The sequence below is a fragment of the Oncorhynchus tshawytscha genome, linkage group LG19, assembly GCF_018296145.1.
Source record: "Oncorhynchus tshawytscha isolate Ot180627B linkage group LG19, Otsh_v2.0, whole genome shotgun sequence".
Classification (NCBI taxonomy): Eukaryota; Metazoa; Chordata; class Actinopteri; order Salmoniformes; family Salmonidae; genus Oncorhynchus; species Oncorhynchus tshawytscha.
In genome coordinates, this window is record NC_056447.1 from 50,817,233 (window position 1) to 50,843,937 (window position 26,705).

The 26,705-nt window shown below is 42.8% G+C and overlaps 1 protein-coding gene and 1 non-coding gene across 7 annotated transcripts; both read left to right on the top strand.

Moving 5' to 3' along the window:
- LOC112219048 (nuclear receptor subfamily 2 group C member 1-A-like) lies at positions 1-26,705 on the top strand. Of its 6 annotated transcripts, none has more exons than XM_042301833.1 (14): positions 1-157; positions 1,481-1,606; positions 2,752-2,988; positions 6,163-6,241; positions 6,338-6,517; positions 6,860-7,028; positions 10,084-10,180; positions 13,314-13,507; positions 14,384-14,537; positions 20,455-20,576; positions 21,073-21,230; positions 21,477-21,614; positions 23,817-23,922; positions 25,472-26,705. In XM_042301833.1, exons 2-14 carry the CDS (start codon positions 1,538-1,540, stop codon positions 25,641-25,643), a joined length of 1,875 nt encoding a protein of 624 aa, XP_042157767.1. In that variant the 5' UTR covers positions 1-157; positions 1,481-1,537; the 3' UTR covers positions 25,644-26,705. The 6 variants fall into 6 exon arrangements, with proteins under 6 accessions (XP_042157767.1, XP_042157771.1, XP_042157772.1 ...); XM_042301837.1 differs by having other exon boundaries at positions 21,073-21,224; XM_042301838.1 differs by having other exon boundaries at positions 6,860-7,007.
- On the top strand, positions 21,975-22,108 carry LOC112219282. Its single transcript, XR_002948736.1, has one exon. It is a non-coding gene; the product is annotated as a small nucleolar RNA SNORA70 (small nucleolar RNA).

Sequence of the window (26,705 nt, forward strand, 5' to 3'; positions counted from 1 at the left end):
TGTGTCCAAGCTACTGCGCGTGAGCACCACAACGTGTTTTGAGAAAAAAAAAAAGGTCACGAACTCTGACCCTCCCTGAAGCAGCAGCAGACAGAAACAAAAGCATTAAATTGATTATACATCGACACACAATACGAGAGAAACCACACAATAACAGGTAAGACAACTGGATTGTGCGCGTAAAAGCTCATATCAAAAACGACACGTTGGTCAGCTCCGTCATGTAACACAAGGAGGAAGAATACATTTCCAAGCCAGCAGCCATTAGCTAACGGTTCCGGACCAAGACAGTGCACCAAAACCGGCAAGTAAGGATATAAAATCAAAACCACACGGAAAAAGTCGGTGTTATGACACTAAACATAATTAAAATCTGACCTTAAATCAAACTAATCGCTATTCGTGTGCCAGGTATTGGCTAAAACGTGTTGGCTGGGGTAGCGAGTGTTCAGTGTGAATCCTCAGATGCTAAGTAACGTTAGCTATATTCAGACTAGCGCGAATAAGGCGTCCCGATTTTACAAAAACTAATGTTTCTAAGTATGAACACAAACCAGCTAGCTAAATGTTGAATTGTAACGGACTAACAATAACGCTAAATCGTTGCAAATGTGTGCGATCTGAGCCTTGGTTTGCCAAACGCGATAGTCCCGCCGTTCGCTGCGTTGTCCTTATGGGGCCTTGAACCCTATAGCGTTCTTTAACCCTTCAATGTTGACCTTTCACCGACAGGAAAAGAAATACCTTTTATCTTCCGCATCGATTTTAAATATCTACTAGACCGGAGCTTATTTGTTGTGCTTACACCCATGGCTTTTTATGGTTAACGAGCTACATTTTTGTGTGATATTTATCAAACTTGGCGTAGAAGGCCAACAAATGCAGAAGCTGGCTAACGTTAGCTTAGCACGCTAGGCCGTGCGACATTACACTTCACGGTGTGCGACACAGTTAACTAACGTTAGCCAGCTAACGTGTCAATAGTATACCAAGTTGCTCAAATAACCCTGCATCTCCCAAAAGTTAACTAGCTACTCAACATTTACTTTAACTCAAACCCTCTTTGCTCACGTAAGAAGCCATGCACTTCCTAGGTAGCTTCCCGGATTTGACTCTTTCTAGCTAAGTTAGCTAGATAGCTAGCTGAAGTTAGGACATGGGCACCTCAACATGTTTCACCGTCACATTTTAAAGTCACGTGCACAAAGTACAGTGAGATGTACAAATGTTGCTAGAACTGGCCCATGTTCAAACACATGTAAGGATCCCCGTATGAGTCCCACTCATTGTATGCATATACATACTGTTTCCTGATGTTGTCTTCCTTATGCAATGCACAACAAAAAGCTTTCAATGCAGATTTTATCACCCTTGACTCTACTGAAACCTTGCTCTGATCACAACATATTTATTTTTGATTATGAATACATACCCTTAAGTAACTACTAACTGTGTGAAACATTCCTTCCCTCTACTGCAGTTTGATGTGCCTCATGGGGCTTTGATGTGAGCAGCAGAAGGAAACAGAATCGGCGTCATGGACGGACACACTCAGAGGATTCAGCTGGTCTCAGCTGACGGTGGCATGATGGGACATCGTATCCAGGTAATATAATGGACCAGGACCCTGAGACATGGCTGTAGACTCCTATGGCTTGACATCTATGTGTCAGGTCATCTCTTCTCCCCAGGTCAAGGCTTTTATGAGTCAACATATGCATGGCTAGTAGCTTCGTATGACTTCAAGGTTAGCAAGTAGCAGAACTAATAGCTTCAGGGTTGGAATCCATTGGAAAGGTATGGGACACTATAAACAGAATACTGTTTATCATCAGCATTCAACAACCCTTAATGGAGCATATTAGCTTCAGGCAGTATCCTAACCAGGGGTTGGAACCGGTTTAGGGAACAGATCGGAAAACAGAAAACTAATGCACATTTTCAAGGAACAGAAACGGAACCTGGAACAAAAGTGATCCATACTGTTCTGGAAAAGAACCGTAATTTAAAAAATAACGGGAACTGGTTAATAACGTTCTTTTACGTTAGAGGCATTTTTCTAATCCAATGTAAAAACGCAACAAAGCACCTATGCAAAGCCCTCACTTTGTCACTCAAAAATGTATTCGAGTATCTGTCTGCAAGCTGAAAATCTTTGCCGGTGTGTGTGTGTTTAGGCTACCTGCCCCTCCCCCATCCGAAGCATAGGCTACTGTACTGACATTGCTAACGTGATTCATAAGATGGGGAGAGAATTTAGCTACAGAAAAATGTATTAACTTAGCATTGACAAATTTAAGGATACTGTAGCCCATGTTGTCACGTTTCACGTTGGTTTTATTAACTACAAAAAGGTAAAACTTGTTTTTAATTCTGGTGCCGCTCTTCACCCACAAGTTAACACGATGCCCAGTGTTTCAAGCCTCCTCAACCCTCTCTTGCTCTTTCCCCACCCACAAAATGTCAGTCACATCTTGCGCCATAGTTTACACTTGTCTGTCCATCGCGCATGTAAACAACTAGCGTGCCTGCTCTATCTGTACTGATTGAAGTAATTGATTTTGGTTTCAAACTGGTTCAGAACTTTATTTTGCTGGTCAGAACAGTGGAACGGACCCCAAAAATAGTGGTTCTGTTCAGAATGAAACAATAAAAAAAATAAACGGAACATATTAGCTTCAGATCCAAACCAACCTTGTTGGTTTCTGTAATTCTCATTCGACTTGACTTTCTCCTCCCCTTCCCCTCCAGATCGTGACGGACCAGTCGACGGGCCAGAAGATCCAGATCGTGACGGCGTTGGAGCAGGGTTCTGGTGGCAAGCAGCAGTTTATCCTGGCTAATGCAGACTACTCTACGCCAGGCAAGGTAATCTTAGCCAAGCAAGAGGCCTCGTCCCCGGGAAAGGTGATCCTGGCGGCCCAAGACGGTTCAGGGGTCAACCAGCTGCTGTTTGCCTCACCTGACCTGTCCGGCCAGCAGATCCAGGTAGAGGCCTTGACCTGCACCACCAATGATGATCTAGTCAGCAAACGTCAAAGTCCCTTGTACTTGATTTATCAATTAATGTCACTGACTAGTTTGGAACGCACCTGGTTGTTTAAGTCATAGCCCGTTACACTCGTACCCGTAAACGGGTTGAAAATGTCAGATTTGGGCACTGATAAGCGCCTATATTGGAACGTAGTGACTGTACAGTAAATGACGTCAGACCTCTGGCTCTGTGCTTCACAGCTCTATATGGGTTTTGATTGACCGCCATTCTGAACTTGAGCACCGTGCGACAAGAAGTTGCCCACATCCGTCCTGCTAATTGGACTTCTTTTGCACCTTTTTCTTGTTGTCTGAGTGAGGGGGAAATGCTGTAAATTTAGAGGACTCTGTGTATGTTGAAAGATGAGACAAGGATTATAATAAATACCGCTTTGCTGTCATCCAAGCAAGCCAAACACCCGTAAGCCCAAATGTGCACTTTACATTTCCATGTCATAAAACTCATGTCATACACAGTGTCAACGTTTATGATCACTATGTTTGATGTACAGTTAGTTACAAGATGACATGGTGTCATAGAGCTCCACAGTGGAGATGTCATAATACCCATAAAGCCTAGTGGTCAAACAGGGGAAATGGTTCCATTTGTTTTTCCACCATTCATTTTTCCCATAGGGAGTTTAGGAAACACTTAAAATAAGGGCTGTGTTTAGTGTGGGCTTACCCTGGCGTGATGTTTTGATAACCATGTAAATCTCTCAGACAAGGTTACTTTTATCAATATATTTAGCTCTAATATACTCTCAGATTTGAAAATGCTAATTAGCATCAATGTTGACAACATGCAAGACTATAAATCCCTGCAGGCTCCTGCATGTCATCTCGAGCAGACACCTTTGCTAACAGGTATTGTGTCAATTTAAAACGTGCACAGAACAGTTCACAGAATTGTCAATTTAAAGAAATGTAGCCAATTATTCATAACTAAATTTAGCTAACATTAGATAGTTAATCCAGAGATTCTTAACCTTTCCTCGATTCGGCAGTCTCCTCCAGATCATCATGGTATTTGTAGTTCTTTATGATAGCCACATTAGCAGATAATTAGCATTTAGTTTTTGCGTGGAAAATACAGGTGACTACAGGTGACCTTGTCCTAGAGAGGTTAACAGTTATCAAAACGTCACGCCAGGGTAAGCCTACACCAAACACAGCCCTTATTTATAGGGTTTCTAAAATCTCCTATGGGAAAAATGAATAATGGAACAATTTCCTTATATTTGACCCCTAGGTTTTATGGGTATTATGACTCATACTGTGGTACTCGATACCCTGTGGTGTTCTTGAACGGAATGAGCCTATGTTTGTTTATTGTGAAGAACATTTTCCGTGGAACACGGACCTGAATGCTCGCATGACACCTTTCTATGGGCACCCAAATGATATTTCTTTGAATTGCCCATTCAAAGCCTAACACTGTAAGATTGGATTTTATAATTTAGCTAGTCATGTTGCCAATAGAACAAGCTTTCAAATGATGCCCACCTGACTCAGATTGGGATTTATAATGGGCTGTTTTTGGATTGCGTTAACAACAACAGTAATTGTGTGATGGTGGGGATGCAGGGTTGTGTTCCAACCTAAACAACTACAAGTGTGCTTTCTCTAGTTCCTCAACGGCACAGCTAGGAGAGCTTAAAAAAAAACACCTTATGGTTGAAGACTCTTCTTTATATCATAAAAGTTCATTGAAATTATGTAGGGACTGTGCACACTTTCAAGGGGTGTGTGTGTGTGGCCACTTGAAGACACCAGTTTCTCCTCTGACTCAAACCCGTGTCATTCTACACCACATTTTCCAGGAATATTCTTATCACATTGAATATATAGATTATTTTCACATTTCGTTATCAACAAATGTGGCGAAAAATACAGTAAATGTAAAATGCACAAAACCAACTTGTGTAATGTTTGGATTCAGTCTTGTCAGGTGAACTTGACTAATTTTCCCAATAATCTCAACTCTTCACTTTCAATTACTACTTTTCTTATTTCTTCTGTAAGAAAAACATTTAAATGTAATGCTAGAAGTTAAATGATACTCTTAACATTAATAGAATGGAAGAATCAAATACTTAATAATCTGGCTACAGACATTTACATTTTTGTCATTTACCAGACGCTCTTATCCAGAGCGACATACAGTAGTGAGTGCATACACTTTCATATTTGTTTGTGCTGGTCCCCCGTGGGAATTGAACCAACAACCCTGGGGTTGCAAGTGCCAAAACGGCTTCAAATTGGCTCGTTCATACCTCCCCTCCTCTCCCCCTTGTAACTATTCCCCGGGTCGTTGCTGTAAACGAGAGAATGTGTTCTCAGTCAACTTACCTGGTAAAATAAATTTAAAGCAACAACACGATTTGAAGTCGTTTGGGGCAAAGTCCTACAAGCTATTAGAAACCACATTGGATGTGGATACAGTAGGAGCATGTTGGTCTGAGGAAGTGTGATGTCATTAATGTTTGTGGAAATGTATGTAAATGTTTAAGTTGTCTTTTGTTTTGTCTATGTATGTTTTTATTGTAAAAAGAAAAGGAACTGAAGTAAAATAGATATGTGTGGTGAAGAAACATTTCATTGTAGCCCTATCCGTATAGGCCCCTACCCATGTGTAGAGAAATGGTTAATTGGACACAACTTGACAGGGAATAATAAAACCATCAGACACTAGTTCCTCCATGGAATGAGTTTGACACCCCTGGTCTAGTCTTACTTTGTACATACTTAGACTATTGCTGTTAGTCACAAACGGCTGGTTTCCCTAGGGCAGATTGTAGCTTTAATCTGGCCGTTTTGGTAATACAACTGATGGATGGGGTCACGCCTCTCTAATCCAAATTAGCCATGACTAAACTGGCAGGCCATTTAGGACTAAACTGGCAGGCTACTGGCAGGCCATTTAGGACTAAACTGGCAGGCTACTGGCAGGCCATTTAGGACTAAACTGGCAGGCCACTGGCAGGCCATTTAGGACTAAACTGGCAGGCCATTTAGTCCAGGACTAGGCTTAATCTGTGTCAGGGAAACAGGCCCTAAAAGTGCCGTTAACATCCGATATGAATGCCTGTTTTTGCTTTTTTGTTTTTGTGTGTGTTGTATTTCCAGTTTGTGACAGAAGGGTCAGACCAGGCACTTGCCAAGCCTGTGGTGGAGTACTGTGTGGTGTGTGGAGACAGGGCCTCAGGTAGGAAGGAAATACAGTTGAACTTGTACACGCACGCACACATACAACCCTCTCTTCTCCTTGTGTGACTGACTCTGTTCTCTCCTCTTTACCCAGGCCGTCACTACGGGGCAGTGAGCTGTGAGGGCTGTAAGGGTTTCTTCAAGCGCAGCATCAGGAAGAACCTGGTGTATACATGCCGGGGGTCTGGAGAGTGTGTCATCAACAAGCACCATAGGAACCGCTGCCAGTACTGCAGACTGCAGCGCTGCATGTTCCTGGGCATGAAACAGGACTGTGAGTTACCTGCCTCAATCACTTACTGACGTTCACATACTGAAATATCATGTCGATCAAACATGGAAATCAAGGAGTCGTGTCCTCTCTGTTTGTGTCAACATCTGCAGTGTTCCACAACACCCTGAGTTGCTTTATTAGACAACATGTTTGAGAGGGATCGGTTTGAGAAAGGTTGAGGTGCAGAATCGCTAATATTGATGCCATTATTTGGGATGTTTTTTTTGTAAATCAGTAATTCTGCCCAGTCTAACTGTAATGTAGTCAATCTGTGAATCAGCATGCACATTAGCTAGCATGGTGGATCAACCCCCCTCCCCTCCCCTTTCTCTGTCTGTGTAGCTGTCCAGTGTGAGAGGAAGCCGGTGGAAGTCTCCAGAGAGAAGTCTATCAACTGTGCTGCGTCTACAGAGAAGATCTACATCAGGAAGAACCTGTGTAGTCCCCTGGCTGCTACGCCCACCTTCGTCACTGACAAGGAGACCGCCAGGTACTACAAGGAGACAGCCAGGTACTACAGCTGGCTTAAAGGGCCCCATTCACACTGAGCGATGACTGGGCCAACGACTAGCATCACTACTCTGGACAGTTCATAGAATATGTGGACAACTACAAATACCTAGGTGTCTGGTTAGACTGTAAACTCTCCTTCCAGACTCACGTTAAGCATCTCCAATCCAAAATGAAATCTAGAATCGGATTCCTATTTCGCAACAAAGCCTCCTTCACTCGTGCTGCCAAACATGCCCTTGTAAAACTGACTATCCTATCGATCCTTGACTTTGGCGATGTCATTTACAAAATAGCCTCCAACACTTTACTCAGCAAATTGTATGCAGTCTATCACAGTGCAATCCGTTTTGTCACCAAAGCCCCATATACTACCCACATCTGCGACCTGTATGCTCTCGTTGGCTGGCCCTCGTTACATATTCGTCGCCAAACCCACTGGCTCCAGGTCATCTATAAGTCTTTGCTAGGTAAAGCCCCGCCTTATCTCAGCTCCACTGGTCACCATAGCAACACCCAACCGTAGCACGCGCTCCAGAAGGTATATTTCTCTGGTCATTCCAAAAGCCAACACCTCCTTTGGCTGCCTTTCCTTCCAGTTCTCTGCTGCCAATGACTGGAACAAATTGCAAAAATCACTGAAGCTGGAGACTTATATTTCCCTCATCAACTTTAAACATCAGCTATCTGAGCAGCTAACCGATCGATGTAGCTGTACGCATCCCATCTGTAAATAGCCCACCCAACTACCTCATCCCCATATTGTTATATATATATTTTTCTCTTTTGCACTCCAGTAATCTCTACTTGCACATCATCATCTGCACATCTATCACTCCAGTGTTAAGGCTAAGTTTAAATTATTTCGCCACTATGGCCTATTTATTGCCTTCCCTCCCTAATCTTACTACATTTGCACACACTGTACATATACAGTCAATAACGCAATAGAAAAATATGTTTGTTTATCCCATCTGTGTTGTTTCTGTCGCACTGCTTTGCTTTATCTTGGCCAGGTCACAGTTGTAAATCAGAACTTTTTCTCATCTGGTCTACCTGGTTAAATAAAGGTGAAATTAATTTTAAAAACTCAAATGTATTTAAATTAGGAAGTTGGGTTGAAGTGGCTGAATATAGGCGCATGAGGGTCGTACCAAACACGGCCTCAAAACGCATATAGGGCATACTCCTCCGTTAGCTCTGTGTGGGATGCACATATGTACATAAAGATATATGAATGAGTATTGGTACAGAACGGCATAGGCAAGATGCAATAGATGGTATCGAGTACAGTATATACATATGAGATGAGTAATGTAGGGTATGTAAACATTATATTAAGTAGCATTGTTTAAAGTTGCTAGTGATATATTTTCCATCAATTCCCATTATTAAAGTGGCTGGAGTTGAGTCAGTGTGTTGGCAGCAGCCACTCAATATTAGTGGTGGCTGTTTGGATCAATTTTGAAAAACTGGGCCCAGGTCATCAGGAGGTATCAGCCAATTTTAGCTCGTGAGCCAACATTCCATTACTGTAGGTGGCAGTAAATTGCCAACCTTGGCTTTATACATGTTCTGACAAGACACTCCAGGTGGCAGTAATGCACGCTTTTTTTTATTTATTTACCAACTCTTAGAAGTAGTAGTAGAAGAAGAACATTGAGTACTTCAAAATGGAGATGGCATAAATGTTCTCACAGGAGCCAAAATGGGACACATACAAAGAAGAGGCCTCTTTCATTCTCTGTGTCAGGCAGGGCCTAAAACATTTATATATATTTTTTACAACAGCCACTGAGGCAGGTAGATTAAACAATCTACCAACCACTGATTTTTTTTTACCATTCAAAATATTTGTTTTGCCATAATTACACACAAAAAATGGATGAGCATGCTTAGTGATGTTTCTAAAACAAGGAATGTATTTCTAGTAAGACGTAATATTGTTAGATTGTATTTAATATTCTGTGACCTAAGTATTTTTAACAAAAATATTAGACACAAATGTCTACCTGCTCCTTTAACGTTACCTTGGTAACAAGGCCACTTGAGTCATCATGTGTGCCTGTGAGAATGTCGCTAGTAGAGGCCAACGATGTCTCTTTTTGCTAGCAGTGGGAGCATACTCAAACAGAAAATCAACCAAGCTTGTGAACAAAACAATGTAATTAGCCAAGGAACACGAGGACCAAGTCTCACTTTAGAAGTTGTTCGAGTAAATTAGACCAACTTTTATGCCTTGTGCCCATTGTGTCTAAAAAAAATAAAATAAAAATCTTTCAGTGCTCACTGCCCCCACAAAGGCAGTGTTGCTGCACGAGGTGGGATAGCTCTAATGTTAGGATTCAGATTTCTTTGTGCATTACCAAAATGTCAGAAATACTTTGAAAACAGCTATCTGCAGCATTTATTTAGCTATAAATCACAACTGTCACTGCCCATACTTGACTATTTTTATTAAAGCCTTGCACTGTAGAGCCCAGAGTGTTGCCACGCCAACGTGGCTGGCGAATTAGACGTTCTTTACTGCCAATGCCAAAATCTACCCGCGTTTTGGCAGGTGGCGGGTGTTAATTTTAGGCTCTGATGCTATGGTTATTTGTCCCCTGTCCCCCCCCCCCAAGTTTTCTGAGCCAAAAAAAAAACATTTGAAATGATTATGGTTTAAATATTATATCTGTTTGGGCTTCTTGCGGTCATTTTGCAGTGTATATATTATTAGTCATTACTTTCCGGCCCCCTGAAAATCCGCTCAAGAAAGGCTCGACCCGTGGCTGACCCCTGCTCCAGCAGTGGCAATTGGCATAATAGGTCTCTCCTCCACTTCATCTGATTGGACAATACTTGACAGGTGAAAACAATATGGTGGTAGTAGCTCACCAGTTAGACTGGGGTTCACTTGATGGTTTTCATTCGGATCATTGCAGATGAAGACCAGGAGATGTGGAGAGCGTAAACAGAATGAGGACCACCTATTTTCACCAACCAACTGTGCAGCCATTTGAGATCTCTGTGATTGGAAAGTAGAATTGAAGTGTGTTGTTTTGTGTTTGCAGGTCAGCCAGTTTGCTAGAGTCAAGCATGCTCCTGAACATCCAGCAGCCTTTTCCCAAGCTAGAGAACACCATCCTGGTCCCCACATCCCCTGAATCGGTGAGTGACTGGATCACACAACAGATGGCTCGCTTTCATTTGGTAATTGCTAAGGCAGTTTTCCCAACCTTGGTCTTCCAGGACCCCCAACAGTGCACATTCTTACAAGCACACATGATAATCCTCAAACCCTCAATGAGTTAAATTAGGTGTGCTTGTCCAAGGCTACAACACTGGGCTGGGGGTACTGGAGGACCAGGGCTGGGAAACACTGTTGGGGTACTGAAGGACCAGGGTTGGGGGTACTGGAGGACCAGGGTTGGGAAACACTGTTGGGGTACTGGAGGACCAGGGCTGGGAAACACTGTTGGGGTACTGGAGGACCAGGGTTCGGTGTACTGGAGGACCAGGGTTGGGAAACACTGTTGGGGTACTGGAGGACCAGGGTTGGGGAACACTGTTGGGCGTACTGGAGGACCACGGTTGTAGGAGCAGGGCTGGGGGTACTGGAGGAGCAGGGTTGGGGAAACACTGTTGGGGGTACTGGAGGACCACGGTTGTAGGAGCAGGGCTGGGGGTACTGGAGGACCAGGGTTGGGGAACACCGTTGGGGGTACTGGAGGACCAGGGTTGGGGGAGGACCAGGGTTGGGGGTACCGGAGGACCAGGGTTGGGGAACACTGTTGGGGTACTGGAGGACCAGGGTTGGGGAACACTGTTGGGCGTACTGGAGGACCACGGTTGTAGGAGCAGGGCTGGGGGTACTGGAGGAGCAGGGTTGGGGAACACTGTTGGGGGTACTGGAGGACCACGGTTGTAGGAGCAGGGCTGGGGGTACTGGAGGACCAGGGTTGGGGAACACCGTTGGGGGTACTGGAGGACCAGGGTTGGGGGTACTGGAGGACCAGGGTTGGGGAACACTGTTGGGGTACTGGAGGACCAGGGTTGGGGAACACTGTTGGGCGTACTGGAGGACCACGGTTGTAGGAGCAGGGCTGGGGGTACTGGAGGAGCAGGGTTGGGGAACACTGTTGGGCGTACTGGAGGACCACGGTTGTAGGAGCAGGGCTGGGGGTACTGGAGGAGCAGGGTTGGGGAACACTGTTGGGGGTACTGGAGGACCAGGGCTGGAGGTACTGGAGGATCCGGGTTGGGGAACACTGTGCTAAGGGTTGGTATATTATCAAGAACATGTTCTTTAAAATCTGATCCAAAACATTTGCAAATAACAAAGTTGCCATTGTCAATAAAAAACACATAATTAATGTTCTTTAATAGATAGCTTTGTGTATATTGTTCATTGGCATCTGCATTATTTGCAACATTTTCAAACCCGATTCAACAGAGAATATTTCATTCTGTTGCTAATATGTCATTCTGACCTGGCTCCCTCAAGAACCTCCTACACACTCTCTAATACAAAATGTGTGATCGACAATCTCATGTGTGCCCCTCTGTAGAATGACCTGGCTTGTCTGGATGACATTTACAACATCTAGCAATTCAATCTTAAAATCATGAAGCTGAAATGGATAAAGTAGCATATATACAGTTTACATTTAGGTTGGAGTCATTAAAACTTGTTTTTCAACCACTCCACAAATTTCTTGTTAACAAACTATAGTTTTGGCAAGTTGCTTAGGACATCTACTTTGTGCATGACACAAGTCATTTTTCCAACATGTTTTTTACAGACAGATTATTTCACTTATAATTCACTGTATCACAATTCCAGTGGGTCAGAGGTTTACATACACTAAGTTGACTGTGCCTTTAAACACCTTGGAATATGCCAGAAAATGTCATGGCTTTAGAAGCTTCTGATAGACTAATTGACATAATTTGAGTCAATTGGAGGTGTACCTGTGGATATATTTCAAGGCCAACCTTCAAACTCAGTGCCTCTTTGCTTGACATCATGGGAAAATCAAAAGATATCAGCCAAGACCTCAGAAAAAAAATTGTAGACCTCCACAAGTCTGGTTCATCCTTGGGAGCAATTTCCAAATGCCTGAATGTACTACGTTCATCTGTACAAACAACAGTACGCAAGTGTAAACACCATGGGACCACACAGCCATTATACCGCTCAGGAAAGGAGACGCGTTCTGTCTCCTAGAGATGAACGTACTTTGGTGCGAAAAGTGCAAATCAATCCCAGAACAACAGCAAAGGACCTTGTGAAGATGCTGGAGGAAACAGGTACAAAAGTATCTATATCCACAGGAAAACGAGTCCTATATCGACATAACCTGAAAGGCCTCTCAGCAAGGAAGAAGCCACTGCTCCAAAACCGCCATTAAAAAAAAGCCACTGCTCCAAAACCGCCAATTTTTGGAGAAATGTAAACCTGACAAAAATAGAACTGTTTGGCCATAATGACCATCGTTATGTTTGGAGGAAAAAGGGGGAGGCTTGCAAGCTGAAGAACACCATCCCAACCGTGAAGCACGGGGGTGGCAGCATCATGTTGTGGGGGTGCTTTGCTGCAGGAGGGACTGGTGCACTTCACAAAATAGATGGCATCATGAGGAAAGGACAATTATGTGCATATATTGAAGCAACATCTCAAGACATCAGTCAGGAAGTTAAAGCTTAGTCACAAATGGACAATGACCCCAAGCAATACTTCCAAAGTTGCGGCAAAATGGCTTAAGGACAACAAAGTCAAGGTATTGGAGTGGCCATCACAGAGCCCTGACCTCCATCCTATAGAAAATTTGTTGGCAGAACTGAAAAGTGTGTGCGAGCAAGGAGGCCTACAAACCTGACTCAGTTACACCAGCTCTGTCAGGAGGAATGGTCCAAAATTCACCGAACTTATTGTGGGAAGCTTGTGGAAGTTTACCCAAAATGTTTAACCCAAGTTAAATAATTTAAAGGCAATACACTCAATTAGTATTTGGTTGCATGTAAACTTCTGACCCACTGGGAATGTGATGAAAGAAATAAAAGCTGAAATAAACCATTCTCTACTATTATTCTGACATTTCACATTCTTAAAATAAAGTGGTGATCCTAACTGACCTAAGACAGGGAATATTTACTCTGATTAAATGTCAGGAATTGTGAAAAACTGAGTTTTTAAATGTATTTGTCTAAGGTGTATGTAAACTTCTGACTTCAAGGAGATTAATAGACATTTGTTTGATTATTAATAATGGAGCTGATTGTCCCTGGTGCCCCTCCTTAGAATGACCCGTGTCAGGACGACCTGAGCACGCTGGCCAATGTGGTGACGTCACTGGCCCACTTGAACAAGGCCCGGGAGATGAACGATGTCACCGACAGCAATGATCTGATGGGCGCGGAAGACACCCTTAGCAATGGAGACAGCTCCATGACGGATCTCCAAGGAGACGAACAGACTGCCTGTGACATCACCCGGTGAGGAGAGGTTTCATACAGAGTTTCAAGCCAGGGGGAGGGCATTTTCTTGCTCCCCACGTTACAGCAAATCCCATAGTGTTTGAAAATCGCTGTTTGTAAAATGTTTTAACACATGGGCTAGATCTTTTTAACTTTAATATAAATTTTCCGTTTTCACATCGACATTGGTACTGTGCTGGAAATAATGAACATAAGGTTGAAAAGTGGTGGAATTGCCCTTTAAGGTTCCTAGTTTGACTTGCCGGAGGGGGGGTGCACATGCTTAGTTAGGTTGTGCAAGGCTCACTGGTTTCAGGTTTGCCATCAGTATAACCTGACTGTCAAGCTTGTGTTCTTAGGTAATGTGTTTCACTTTTTTTCTTCTTCACTTTTTTATTTTATTTTATTCATTTGACCTTTATTTAACCAGGCAAATCAGTTAAGAACAAATTCTTATTTTCAATGATCGCCTAGGAACAGTGGGTTAACTGCCTGTTCAGGGGCAGAATGACAGATTTGTACCTTGTCAGCTCGGGGGTTTGAACTTGCAACCTTTCGGTTACTAGTCCAACGCTCTAACCACTAGGCTACCCTGCCACCCAGATTGTTGAATCTCAGGTTTACAAAGGAACCACATACTGATCAGATCTGTTCTTTTTATCTATTCATCTTTCCTTAATCCCTTTCCTTAATCCCTCTCTCCTCACCTCCTTCTCAAAATGTATTGAAGAAGGTATGAGGGGAGCGAACGGTTGAGATGTAGCCGAGGAGATGATGGGGGTTTTGGACCAATCAAGTTCCAGGAAAAGACTAGACCGTGGAGCCCCCTTAGGAATTATTAAGGGTCCTAAATTGTGAACTGACCTGTCCATTTTGTCTCCCTCACCACCCCAGAGCGTTTGACACTCTGGCCAAGGCCCTGAACCCTGGGGACGGCTCAGCAGGAGACTCTCTGGAAGCCACCATGCAGCTGATGTCAGGAGACCAGTCTGGCCCCGTGGTGGAGCTGGAGGGGCCTCTACTCTCAGACAGCCACGTCCCCTTCAAGGTGAGGGTCTGGGGCCAATGCCCGTAACACCCAGGGTCCATCCCAAATGGCACCCTATTCCCTATATAGTGCACTACTTTTGACCGGAGTCCAATGGGTCTGGGTTAAAAATAGTGCACTGTATAGGGAATAGGGTGAAATTTGGGACACTACACTACTCAGCGGGACAGGAGCTTATCATAACACCTGATTTGAAAGTTCATTCAAATCAAATCAACGTTTATTTGTCACGTGCGCCGAATACAACAGGTGTAGGTAGACCTTAGAGTGAAATGCTTACTTACAGGCTCTAACCAACAGTGCAGAAAAGGTATTAGGTGAACAATAGGTAAGTAAAGAAATAAAACAACAGTAAAAAGACAGTAGAGGGGCTATATACAGCAGAGGGGCTATATACAGCAGAGGGGCTATATACAGGCACCGGTTAGTCAGGCTGATTGAGGTAGTATGTACATGTAGATATGGTTAAAGTGACTATGCATATATGATGAACAGAGAGTAGCAGTAGCGTAAAAGAGGGGTTGACGGATGGTGGGTGGGACATAATGCAGATAGCCTGGTTAGCCAATGTGCGGGAGCAGTGGTTGGTCGGCCCAATTGAGGTATTATGTACATAAATGTATAGTTAAAGTGACTAAGCATACAAGATAAACAGAGAGTATCAGCAGCGTAAAAGAAGGGTTGGGGGTTGGAGGGGGGCACACAATGCAAATAGTCCGGGTAGCCATGTGATTACCTGTTCAGGAGTCTTATGGATTGGGGGTAAAAACTGTTGAGAAGCCTTTTTGTCCTAGACTTGGCACTCCGGTACCGCTTGCCATGCGTTAGTAGAGAGAACAGTCTATGACTAGGGTGGCGGGGGTCTTTGACCATTTTTAGGGCCTTCCTCTGACACTGCCTGGTGTAGAGGTCCTGGATGGCAGGCAGCTTAGCCCCAGTGATGTACTGGACCATACACACTACCCTCTGTAGTGCCTTGCAGTCGGAGGCCGAGCGATTTAAAGTTATCTTGAAGAAAGGTAGATGTAGTCTCAGTGTGTCTTTTTAAAAAGAGTGATTCAAGAATCATGAGGGCCTAAACCAGGATTAATAAAGTGTACTTAATTAATCAATCAACTTTCAGACTTGTCTCTAATGTCTAGGCCCATTCTTTCTCCCTCATGTCATGCAGTCTCTCTCTCTAATGTCTAGGCCCATTCTTTCTCTCTCATGTCATGCAGTCTCTCTCTCTAATGTCTAGGCCCATTCTTTCTCTCTAATGTCTAGGCCCATTCTTTCTCTCTAATGTCTAGGCCCATTCTCTCTCTCTAATGTCTAGGCCCATTCTTTCTCTCTAATGTCTAGGCCCATTCTCTCTCTCTAATGTCTAGGCCCATTCTCTCTCTCTAATGTCTAGGCCCATTCTCTCTCTCTAATGTCTAGGCCCATTCTCTCTCTCTAATGTCTAGGCCCATTCTTTCTCTAATGTCTAGGCCCATTCTCTCTCTCTAATGTCTAGGCCCATTCTTTCTCTCTAATGTCTAGGCCCATTCTCTTCTCTCTAGGCCCATTCTTTCTCTCTAATGTCTAGGCCCATTCTCTCTCTCTAATGTCTAGGCCCAGTCTCTCTCTCTAATGTCTAGGCCCATTCTTTCTCTCTAATGTCTAGGCCCATTCTCTCTCTCTAATGTCTAGGCCCATTCTCTCTCTAATGTCTAGGCCCAGTCTCTCTCTCTAATGTCTAGGCCCATTCTTCCTCTCTAATGTCTAGGCCCATTCTCTCTCTCTAATGTCTAGGCCCATTCTTTCTCTCTAATGTCTAGGCCCATTCTCTCTCTCTAATGTCTAGGCCCATTCTCTCTCTCTAATGTCTAGGCCCATTCTCTCTCTAATGTCTAGGCCCATTCTCTCTCTAATGTCTAGGCCCATTCTCTCTCTCTAATGTCTAGGCCCATTCTCTCTCTCTCTAATGTCTAGGCCCATTCTCTCTCTCTAATGTCTAGGCCCATTCTCTCTCTAATGTCTAGGCCCATTCTCTCTCTCTAATGTCTAGGCCCATTCTCTCTCTCTAATGTCTAGGCCCATTCTCTCTCTCTAATGTCTAGGCCCATTCTTTCTCTCTAATGTCTAGGCCCATTCTCTCTCTCTAATGTCTAGGCCCATTCTCTCTCTCTAATGTCTAGGCCCATTCTCTCTCTCTCAATGTCTAGGCCCATTCTTTCTCTCTAATGTCTAGGCCCATTCTCTTCCCATTCTTTCTCTCTAATGTCTAGGCCCATTCTTTCTCTCATGTCTAGGCCCAGTCTCTCTCTCTAATGTCTAGGCCCATTCTTTCTCTCTAATGTCTAGGCCCATTCTTTCTCTCTAATGTCTAGGCCCATTCTCTCTCTAATGTCTAGGCCCAGTCTCTCTCTCTAATGTCTAGGCCCATTCTTTCTTCTAATGTCTAGGCCCATTCTCTCTCTCTCTAATGTCTAGGCCCATTCTCTCTCTAATGTCTAGGCCCATTCTCTCTAATGTCTAGGCCCATTCTTTCTCTCTCTAATGTCTAGGCCCATTCTCTCTCTCTAATGTCTAGGCCCATTCTCTCTCTCTAATGTCTAGGCCCATTCTCTCTCTAATGTCTAGGCCCATTCTCTCTCTCTAATGTCTAGGCCCATTCTCTCTCTCTAATGTCTAGGCCCATTCTCTCTCTCTAATGTCTAGGCCCATTCTCTCTCTCTAATGTCTAGGCCCATTCTCTCTCTCTAATGTCTAGGCCCATTCTCTCTCTCTAATGTCTAGGCCCATTCTCTCTCTCTAATGTCTAGGCCCATTCTCTCTCTCTAATGTCTAGGCCCATTCTTTCTCTCTAATGTCTAGGCCCATTCTTTCTCTCTAATGTCTAGGCCCATTCTTTCTCTCTAATGTCTAGGCCCTAATGTCTAGGCCCATTCTCTCTCTCTAATGTCTAGGCCCATTCTCTCTCTCTAATGTCTAGGCCCATTCTCTCTCTAATGTCTAGGCCCATTCTCTCTCTCTAATGTCTAGGCCCATTCTCTCTCTCTAATGTCTAGGCCCATTCTTTCTCTAATGTCTAGGCCCATTCTTTCTCTCTAATGTCTAGGCCCATTCTTTCTCTCTAATGTCTAGGCCCAGTCTCTCTCTCTAATGTCTAGGCCCATTCTTTCTCTCTAATGTCTAGGCCCATTCTCTCTCTCTAATGTCTAGGCCCATTCTCTCTCTCTAATGTCTAGGCCCATTCTCTCTCTCTAATGTCTAGGCCCATTCTCTCTCTCTAATGTCTAGGCCCATTCTCTCTCTCTAATGTCTAGGCCCATTCTCTCTCTCTAATGTCTAGGCCCATTCTTTCTCTCTAATGTCTAGGCCCATTCTCTCTCTCTAATGTCTAGGCCCAGTCTCTCTCTCTAATGTCTAGGCCCAGTCTCTCTCTCTAATGTCTAGGCCCATTCTCTCTCTCTAATGTCTAGGCCCATTCTTTCTCTAATGTCTAGGCCCATTCTCTCTCTCTAATGTCTAGGCCCATTCTCTCTCTCTAATGTCTAGGCCCATTCTCTCTCTCTAATGTCTAGGCCCATTCTCTCTCTCTAATGTCTAGGCCCAGTCTCTCTCTCTAATGTCTAGGCCCATTCTTTCTCTCTAATGTCTAGGCCCAGTCTCTCTCTCTAATGTCTAGGCCCATTCTCTCTCTCTAATGTCTAGGCCCATTCTCTCTCTCTAATGTCTAGGCCCATTCTCTCTCTCTAATGTCTAGGCCCATTCTCTCTCTCTAATGTCTAGGCCCATTCTTTCTCTCTAATGTCTAGGCCCATTCTCTCTCTCTAATGTCTAGGCCCATTCTTTCTCTCTAATGTCTAGGCCCATTCTCTCTCTCTAATGTCTAGGCCCATTCTTTCTCTCTAATGTCTAGGCCCATTCTCTCTCTCTAATGTCTAGGCCCATTCTCTCTCTCTAATGTCTAGGCCCATTCTTTCTCTCTAATGTCTAGGCCCAGTCTCTCTCTCTAATGTCTAGGCCCAGTCTCTCTCTCTAATGTCTAGGCCCAGTCTCTCTCTCTAATGTCTAGGCCCATTCTTTCTCTCTAATGTCTAGGCCCATTCTCTCTCTCTAATGTCTAGGCCCAGTCTCTCTCTCTAATGTCTAGGCCCATTCTCTCTCTCTAATGTCTAGGCCCATTCTTTCTCTCTAATGTCTAGGCCCATTCTTTCTCCCTCATGTCATGCAGTCTCTCTCTCTAATGTCTAGGCCCATTCTTTCTCTCTAATGTCTAGGCCCATTCTCTCTCTCTAATGTCTAGGCCCATTCTTTCTCTCTAATGTCTAGGCCCATTCTTTCTCTCTAATGTCTAGGCCCATTCTTTCTCTCTAATGTCTAGGCCCATTCTTTCTCTCTAATGTCTAGGCCCATTCTTTCTCTCTAATGTCTAGGCCCATTCTTTCTCTCTAATGTCTAGGCCCATTCTTCTCTCTAATGTCTAGGCCCATTCTTTCTCTCTAATGTCTAGGCCCATTCTTTCTCTCTCTAATGTCTAGGCCCATTCTTTCTCTCTAATGTCTAGGCCCATTCTTTCTCTCTCTAATGTCTAGGCCCATTCTTTCTCTCTAATGTCTAGGCCCATTCTTTCTCTCTAATGTCTAGGCCCATTCTTTCTCTCTAATGTCTAGGCCCATTCTTTCTCTCTAATGCTACCTCTTGTTTAACATGTTTAGAATGGTTGGAGTGATTGGCTGAGATGTTTAGAATGGTTGGAGTGATTGGCTGAGATGTTTAGAATGGTTGGAGTGATAGGCTGAGATGTTTAGAATGGTTGGAGTGATAGGCTGAGATGTTTAGAATGGTTGGAGTGATTGGCTGAGATGTTTAGAATGGTTGGAGTGATAGGCTGAGATGTTTAGAATGGTTGGAGTGATAGGCTGAGATGTTTAGAATGGTTGGAGTGATTGGCTGAGATGTTTAGAATGGTTGGAGGAGTGATAGGCTGAGATGTTTAGAATGGTTGGAGTGATTGGCTGAGATGTTTAGAATGGTTGGAGTGATTGGCTGAGATGTTTAGAATGGTTGGAGTGATTGGCTGAGATGTTTAGAATGGTTGGAGTGATAGGCTGAGATGTTTAGAATGGTTGGAGTGATTGGCTGAGATGTTTAGAATGGTTGGAGTGATAGGCTGAGATGTTTAGAATGGTTGGAGTGATAGGCTGAGATGTTTAGAATGGTTGGAGTGATAGGCTGAGATGTTTAGAATGGTTGGAGTGATAGGCTGAGATGTTTAGAATGGTTGGAGTGATTGGTTGAGTGATTGGCTGAGATGTTTAGAATGGTTGGAGTGATTGGCTGAGATGTTTAGAATGGTTGGAGTGATAGGCTGAGATGTTTAGAATGGTTGGAGTTAGGCTGAGATGTTTAGAATGGTTGGAGTGATAGGCTGAGATGTTTAGAATGAGATGTTTAGAATGGTTGGAGTGATAGGCTGAGATGTTTAGAATGGTTGATGATTTAGATGTTTAGAATGGTTGGAGTGATAGGCTGAGATGTTTAGAATGGTTGGAGTGATTGGCTGAGATGTTTAGAATGGTTGGAGTGATAGGCTGAGATGTTTAGAATGGTTGGAGTGATAGGCTGAGATGTTTAGAATGGTTGGAGTGATAGGCTGAGATGTTTAGAATGGTTGGCGTGATAGGCTGAGATGTTTAGAATGGTTGGCGTGATAGGCTGAGATGTTTAGAATGGTTGGAGGAGTGATAGGCTGAGATGTTTAGAATGGTTGGAGTGATTGGCTGAGATGTTTAGAATGGTTGGAGTGATTGGCTGAGATGTTTAGAATGGTTGGAGTGATTGGCTGAGATGTTTAGAATGGTTGGAGTGATAGGCTGAGATGTTTAGAAACTGTTCAAGTCTCCTATCTATTTATCTCTCTCTCTTTGTCTGTCTCTCTCTCTAGCTGATGATGCCGTTGCCCATGCCGGAGTACCTTAATGTGAACTACATCTGTGAGTCAGCCTCGCGGCTCCTCTTCTTGTCCATGCACTGGGCACGCTCCATACCTGCCTTCCAAGCCTTGGGGTGAGTACCTAGCTACATGCGTACTGCTGTGATTCTATTAGTCTACATTCATCTATCTAATGTAGTTGTAAATATATATATATCTGTTTATCACTAAGTCTTTTCCTGCCTACTGACCAAAGCCAGTGAACCAAAATGCAGATAAATTGTATAATGTGTTATCCTCCATGATTTAAAAACAAAAATAGTGTGTCCACTGGTATTGTATCTGTTAAATTATCAAATACAATGCTAAATCATCAAGTAAAAATATACATCATCATATTATATATACTTAAGAAATAAGGCCCGAGGAGGTGTGATATATTGACCGATTATCACACACCCCAGAGGTGCCTAATTGCTATTATAAACTATTATGTTATGTAATAACAGCAGTAAAACTAAATGTTTTGATATACCATTGCTTTCAGCCAATCAGAATTCAGGGCTTAAACCACCCCAGTTTTATACATTTTTACTGATGTAATAAATCCTCTTAATTTCTATCTCCCAGTGGTCAGGATAATGACATTAACCTGATGAAGGCCTGTTGGAACGAGCTGTTTGCTCTGGGCCTGGCTCAATGCTCAAATGTCATGAACGTCTCCACTATCCTGGCTGCCATCATCAACCACCTTCAGACCAGCCTACAAGATGGTACAGGAGGTGATGGTGAAAATTAATACAATTATTTATTCATCATCAATATTTACAATAATTGCCAGCAAAGATGCTTTTAGGTTTTTCGGTGGGATTGGGATGAAGGGGAGGGAAGGTTGTAAAACTCCATTTTCTATGTATTTCTGTTGGCTGATGATTTTATTATTGCTGAATAAAAGATTGATTCTCTTTTTATTTAAGTGTCTACAAAGCAGCATGTATTATCATGTTTCATTGACTTGCCCCCCCCCCCTACAGAGAAGCTGTCCCCAGAGAGAGTGAAGCTGGTGATGGAACACATCTGGAGAATGCAGGAGTTCTGTAACAGCATGGCCAAGCTATCCCCTGACGTTTATGAATACGCCTACCTGAAAGCCATCATCCTCTTCAGCCCTGGTGAGTAGGGGGAAGAGGGGAGAAGGGACGAAGAGAGGAGCTTTAGAGGTTAACTATGGGATGTTGTCATGAAAGAACGACGCATGATGCAACTCACAGCTGCGAAAAAAAGTGATATCGTTGGCCACGTCCCAGAACATTTCCAAAGAAGGAAGGAAAAAAACCAACCGCGCACAAAATCATCACACAACGCCCACCCGGCCAAGTGTTTAACACGTCACTAACTGCATCAATAGGATACAGTGTGACTGCTTTAAAGATTGGTCTGGAACACAGCCATTGGTTTAAACATGCAGACAGTGACTCTTATGACGGATTGTTCTGTGGATAAAAAAAAAACTGTGTGTGTGTGTATCCCTGTGGCATATTAAGCTGCCCAGTCTCGCTGCCGGTGCGGTTCTGCTGTGCCATGGCTGCAGACAGTGACTCTGTGGTTGTGTATGTGGCCAGCTGGGAGGTGCTGGCTGCTTTTTAAGGGACCCGCTGAGATGACACGCTGACTGGCTAGATTTCTATCACACTCTGAGAAAGATGAGTCAAGATGACCACGACTGTTGGGCGGCTTCGTCTTACCCTGGTGTCTGATGGGAAAACAAAAGAGAAGGTGCCTCTGTACATTCACACCTTCTTAGTGTAGCTGGGTGCTGCCAGTCAGCAAGGAGGGAGAGTGGGAAGACAAGAAAACAACAGGCGAGACATTTTTTTTTTTTTTTATGATTTTTTTTTTTTTTTTTTTTTTACAGTTCTGTAACTACCTCAAAGACCTAGTTGTCTTCAGTACTGGTTGTGGGATTGGAGTAGTTTCATTATGTAAATGATGAGGGGAAAAGTGCTGATGAAAGAGAAAAGGAAGGATATGTGATGGGGAATTAATTGTCAGGGGGAAAAGTGCTGTAATTGGTTTAAACGTGTGCACCATATGCGTTAGCATGGCGACTTGTTCTCTGTTACACACCACTTCCTAGTGTAGCTAGGTGATGCCCTTTCAGACAACAGTGCCCAGATTCTCAGCAAATTATTTACACAAAGTCAAGTAACTCAGGTCTCTCTGTGGGTTAACTATTTAAACAAAGTCTAGTAACTCAGGTCTCTCTGTGGGTTAACTATTTAAACAAAGTCTAGTAACTCAGGTCTCTCTGTGGGTTAACTATTTAAACAAAGTCTAGTAACTCAGGTCTCTCTGTGGGTTAACTATTTAAACAAAGTCTAGTAACTCAGGTCTCTCTGTGGGTTAACTATTTAAACAAAGTCTAGTAACTCAGGTCTCCCTGTGGGTTAACTGTGGGTTAACTATTTAAACAAAGTCTAGTAACTCAGGTCTCCTGTGGGTTAACTATTTAAACAAAGTCTAGTAACTCAGGTCTCCTGTGGGTTAACTATTTAAACAAAGTCTAGTAACTCAGGTCTCTCTGTGGGTTAACTATTTAAACAAAGTCTAGTAACTCAGGTCTAACTATTTAAACAAAGTCTAGTAACTCAGGTCTCCTCTGTGGGTTAACTATTTAAACAAAGTCTAGTAACTCAGGTCTCTCTGTGGGTTAACTATTTAAACAAAGTCTAGTAACTCAGGTCTCTCTGTGGGTTAACTATTTAAACAAAGTCTAGTAACTCAGGTCTCCCTGTGGGTTAACTATGTACATAAAGGGAGAGTTATTATCAATACTGGAGAGTTGCACCCTTTCCTTTTGTTGAATCTAATTGTTCTGTGTGTCTTTGCCAAGAAGTGTTTGATATGAAAACGCCTACTGCAAAATATAATAGACGACTATAGTGGAAGAGGATGGCGACTATAATCCGGGGGGTGCAACTACCCTCCCCCACACACACACATTCTGAAATTAAATTTTGTCCCACCCCCCCGGTTTTATTATTGGTATGTGATACAAAATGAGGCGACGGTGTGCCGAGCGGTTGGGTAGGTTGTTTTGGAGTTTATCCGACTGAATAAAAAATTAAATAATTATGTCCCCATCCCCCCGAATTCTAAAAACAGAAGTTGCGCCCCGGACTATAATGAAGGACAACTATAAAACGATAAAGGCGGTGAAATGGATACATGCACACTGTCAGGGACAGTTGTTTGGTAACTGTGGTGACTGACTCTGCGTTTCTCTTTGCTGTAGACCACATTTCCTTCTATTTAACGTGTGTGTGTGTGTGTGTGTGTGTGTGTGTGTGTGTGTGTGTGTGTGTGTGTCATAGACCACCCAGGTATAGACAACACCCTACAGATTGAGCGTTTCCAGGAGAAAGCCTACATGGAGTTACAGGATTATGTAACTCGGACCTACCCTGAAGACTCGTATCGGTCAGTAACATCTCATTACGCATCACTATATAACATCTCATTACGCATCACTACATCAGAATATAACATCTCATTACACATCTCAATATAACATCTCATTACACATCACTACAGCAGAATATAACATCTCATTACACATCTCAATATAACATCTCATTACACATCTCAATATAACATCTCATTACGCATCACTACATCTCAATATAACATCTCATTACGCATCTCAATATAACATCTCATTACACATCACTACATCTCAATATAACATCTCATTACGCATCACTACATCAGAATATAACATCTCATTACGCATCACTACATCTCAATATAACATCTCATTACGCATCACTACATCTCAATATAACATCTCATTACACATCTCAATATAACATCTCATTACGCATCACTACATCTCAATATAGCATCACTACATCTCAATATAACATCTCATTACACATCTCAATATAACATCTCATTACGCATCACTACATCTCAATATAACATCTCATTACACATTACAATATAACATCTCATTACGCATCACTACATCTCAATATAACATCTCATTACATTACAATATAACATCTCAATATATAACATCTCATTACGCATCACTACATCTCAATATAACATCTCATTATTCAATATAACATCTCATTACGCATCACTACATCTCAATATAACATCTCATTACGCATTACAATATAACATCACATTACGCATCACTACATCAGAATATAACATCTCATTAGGCATTACAATATAACATCTCATTACGCATCTCAATATAACATCTCATTACGCATCACTACATCTCAATATAACATCTCATTACGCATCACTACATCTCAATATAACATCTCATTACGCATCACTACATCTCAATATAACATCTCATTACATCTCAATATAACATCTCATTACGCATCACTACATCAGAATATAACATCTCATTACACATCTCAATATAACATCTCATTACGCATCACTACATCTCAATATAACATCTCATTACGCATCACTACATCTCAATATAACATCTCATTACGCATCACTACATCAGAATATAACATCTCATTACACATCTCAATATAACATCTCATTACGCATCACTACATCTCAATATAACATCTCATTACACATCTCAATATAACATCTCATTACACATCTCAATATAACATCTCATTACGCATCACTACATCTCAATATAACATCTCATTACGCATCACTACATCTCAATATAACATCTCATTAGGCATTACAATATAACATCTCATTACGCATCACTATGTCTCACTGTATATCACTGGCAAAGCATTGTGCTCTCTCTCTGTGTCTCTCTCTCTGTGTCTCTCTCTCTGTGTCTCTCTCTCTGTGTCTCTCTCTCTGTGTCTCTCTCTCTGTGTCTCTCTCTCTGTGTCTCTCTCTCTGTGTCTCTCTCTCTGTGTCTCTCCTCTATTAAATTGTCAAATTCGAATGCTTTATTGGCATGGAATGTATGGATATATTGTCCATTTAATAACGTCCCTCCCTCCCTCTTTCCCCTCAGGTTATCCAAGCTGTTGCTTCGTCTCCCTGCCCTGCGGCTTATGAGTTCAGTGGTGACCGAGGAGCTCTTCTTCACTGGCCTCATCGGCAACGTTCAGATAGACAGCATCATCCCTTACATCCTCAAGATGGAGACCACCGACTACAACAGCCAGGTGGCCACTGGCGTCTGACCTGACCCCACGCCGACCCTGGTTTAACACGGCAACCACCGACGTCACCATGGTAACAGCATCCCCATGTTCACCTTGGTAACATCACCTGCAGGCCATCGGCCATGGAAACGTTAACATTCTTAAGGGGGGAAACTGCACTGCAGTGTCGTGTTCTGTAGGGCACACCATTAGCAAAACGTTTTGCGGTGGACAATGAAAAGGAACATTTTATTTTATTGGACAAGTTCAGGTAGTACCTGCCTGTTTTTTTTTTTTCCCTGTTTTTGACCATTTTCTTTTCCGTTTGGTGCCAACTGAACAGGAACCAGTTTGGTTGCATTTTGACCAGCTTCCCTCAACAGAATCTAAAGGTTTTCTCAATGGAATCTGATGATTTACTTCCTCAATGCTGAAACAATCCTCCTCTTTGTCCCCCCTGAATAGCTCAGAAGACTATTTAGTACACACAGATCGAGGTTATAGCTGGCTTGCTTAGCATTGTCCATTCACAAAATGAACTTTGAATCCAGTCATGCATCGTAGGGCTTTTTTTATTCATGTGTACAGCATTTATTTTATTCTTCTTCCTCCTTTCATTTTGTGTTTTGTCTTTTGATGAGTGAACGGACAGAGGAGCCGTTTGCTTTTTTTTCCCCTTTCAACAGCTCCCTCGTTTGCATTCAACTTGTGCTTTTTTTATTTTTTTGTAAAAATTTGAATTGCGGTTGTCATGATGATGATGATGTCGATGATGATGATATTTGGTCAGTGTATTAAGGTTATAACCGTTTTTTTTTTTAGATGTTATAGTTTGTTTGCCAGTCCGAAGGAACAGGCTTGCATCATGAGTCGTCTCTTCTTGAACGTGGAACATATGGAATATGCAACATGTGGAACTCATAGAATCATGTGTGTGTGTGTGTGTGTGTGTGTGTATATATATAAATATGTATATAGAAAGAAATGAAGAAAAAGCTACCATGGGCAATAGCTTATTACAAGAATTCCAGCTTTTGGACATGTACATGTAGTTACTAAAACAGTTGTGAAGTCATTTGAAAATAAAATTGAAACTTTCAA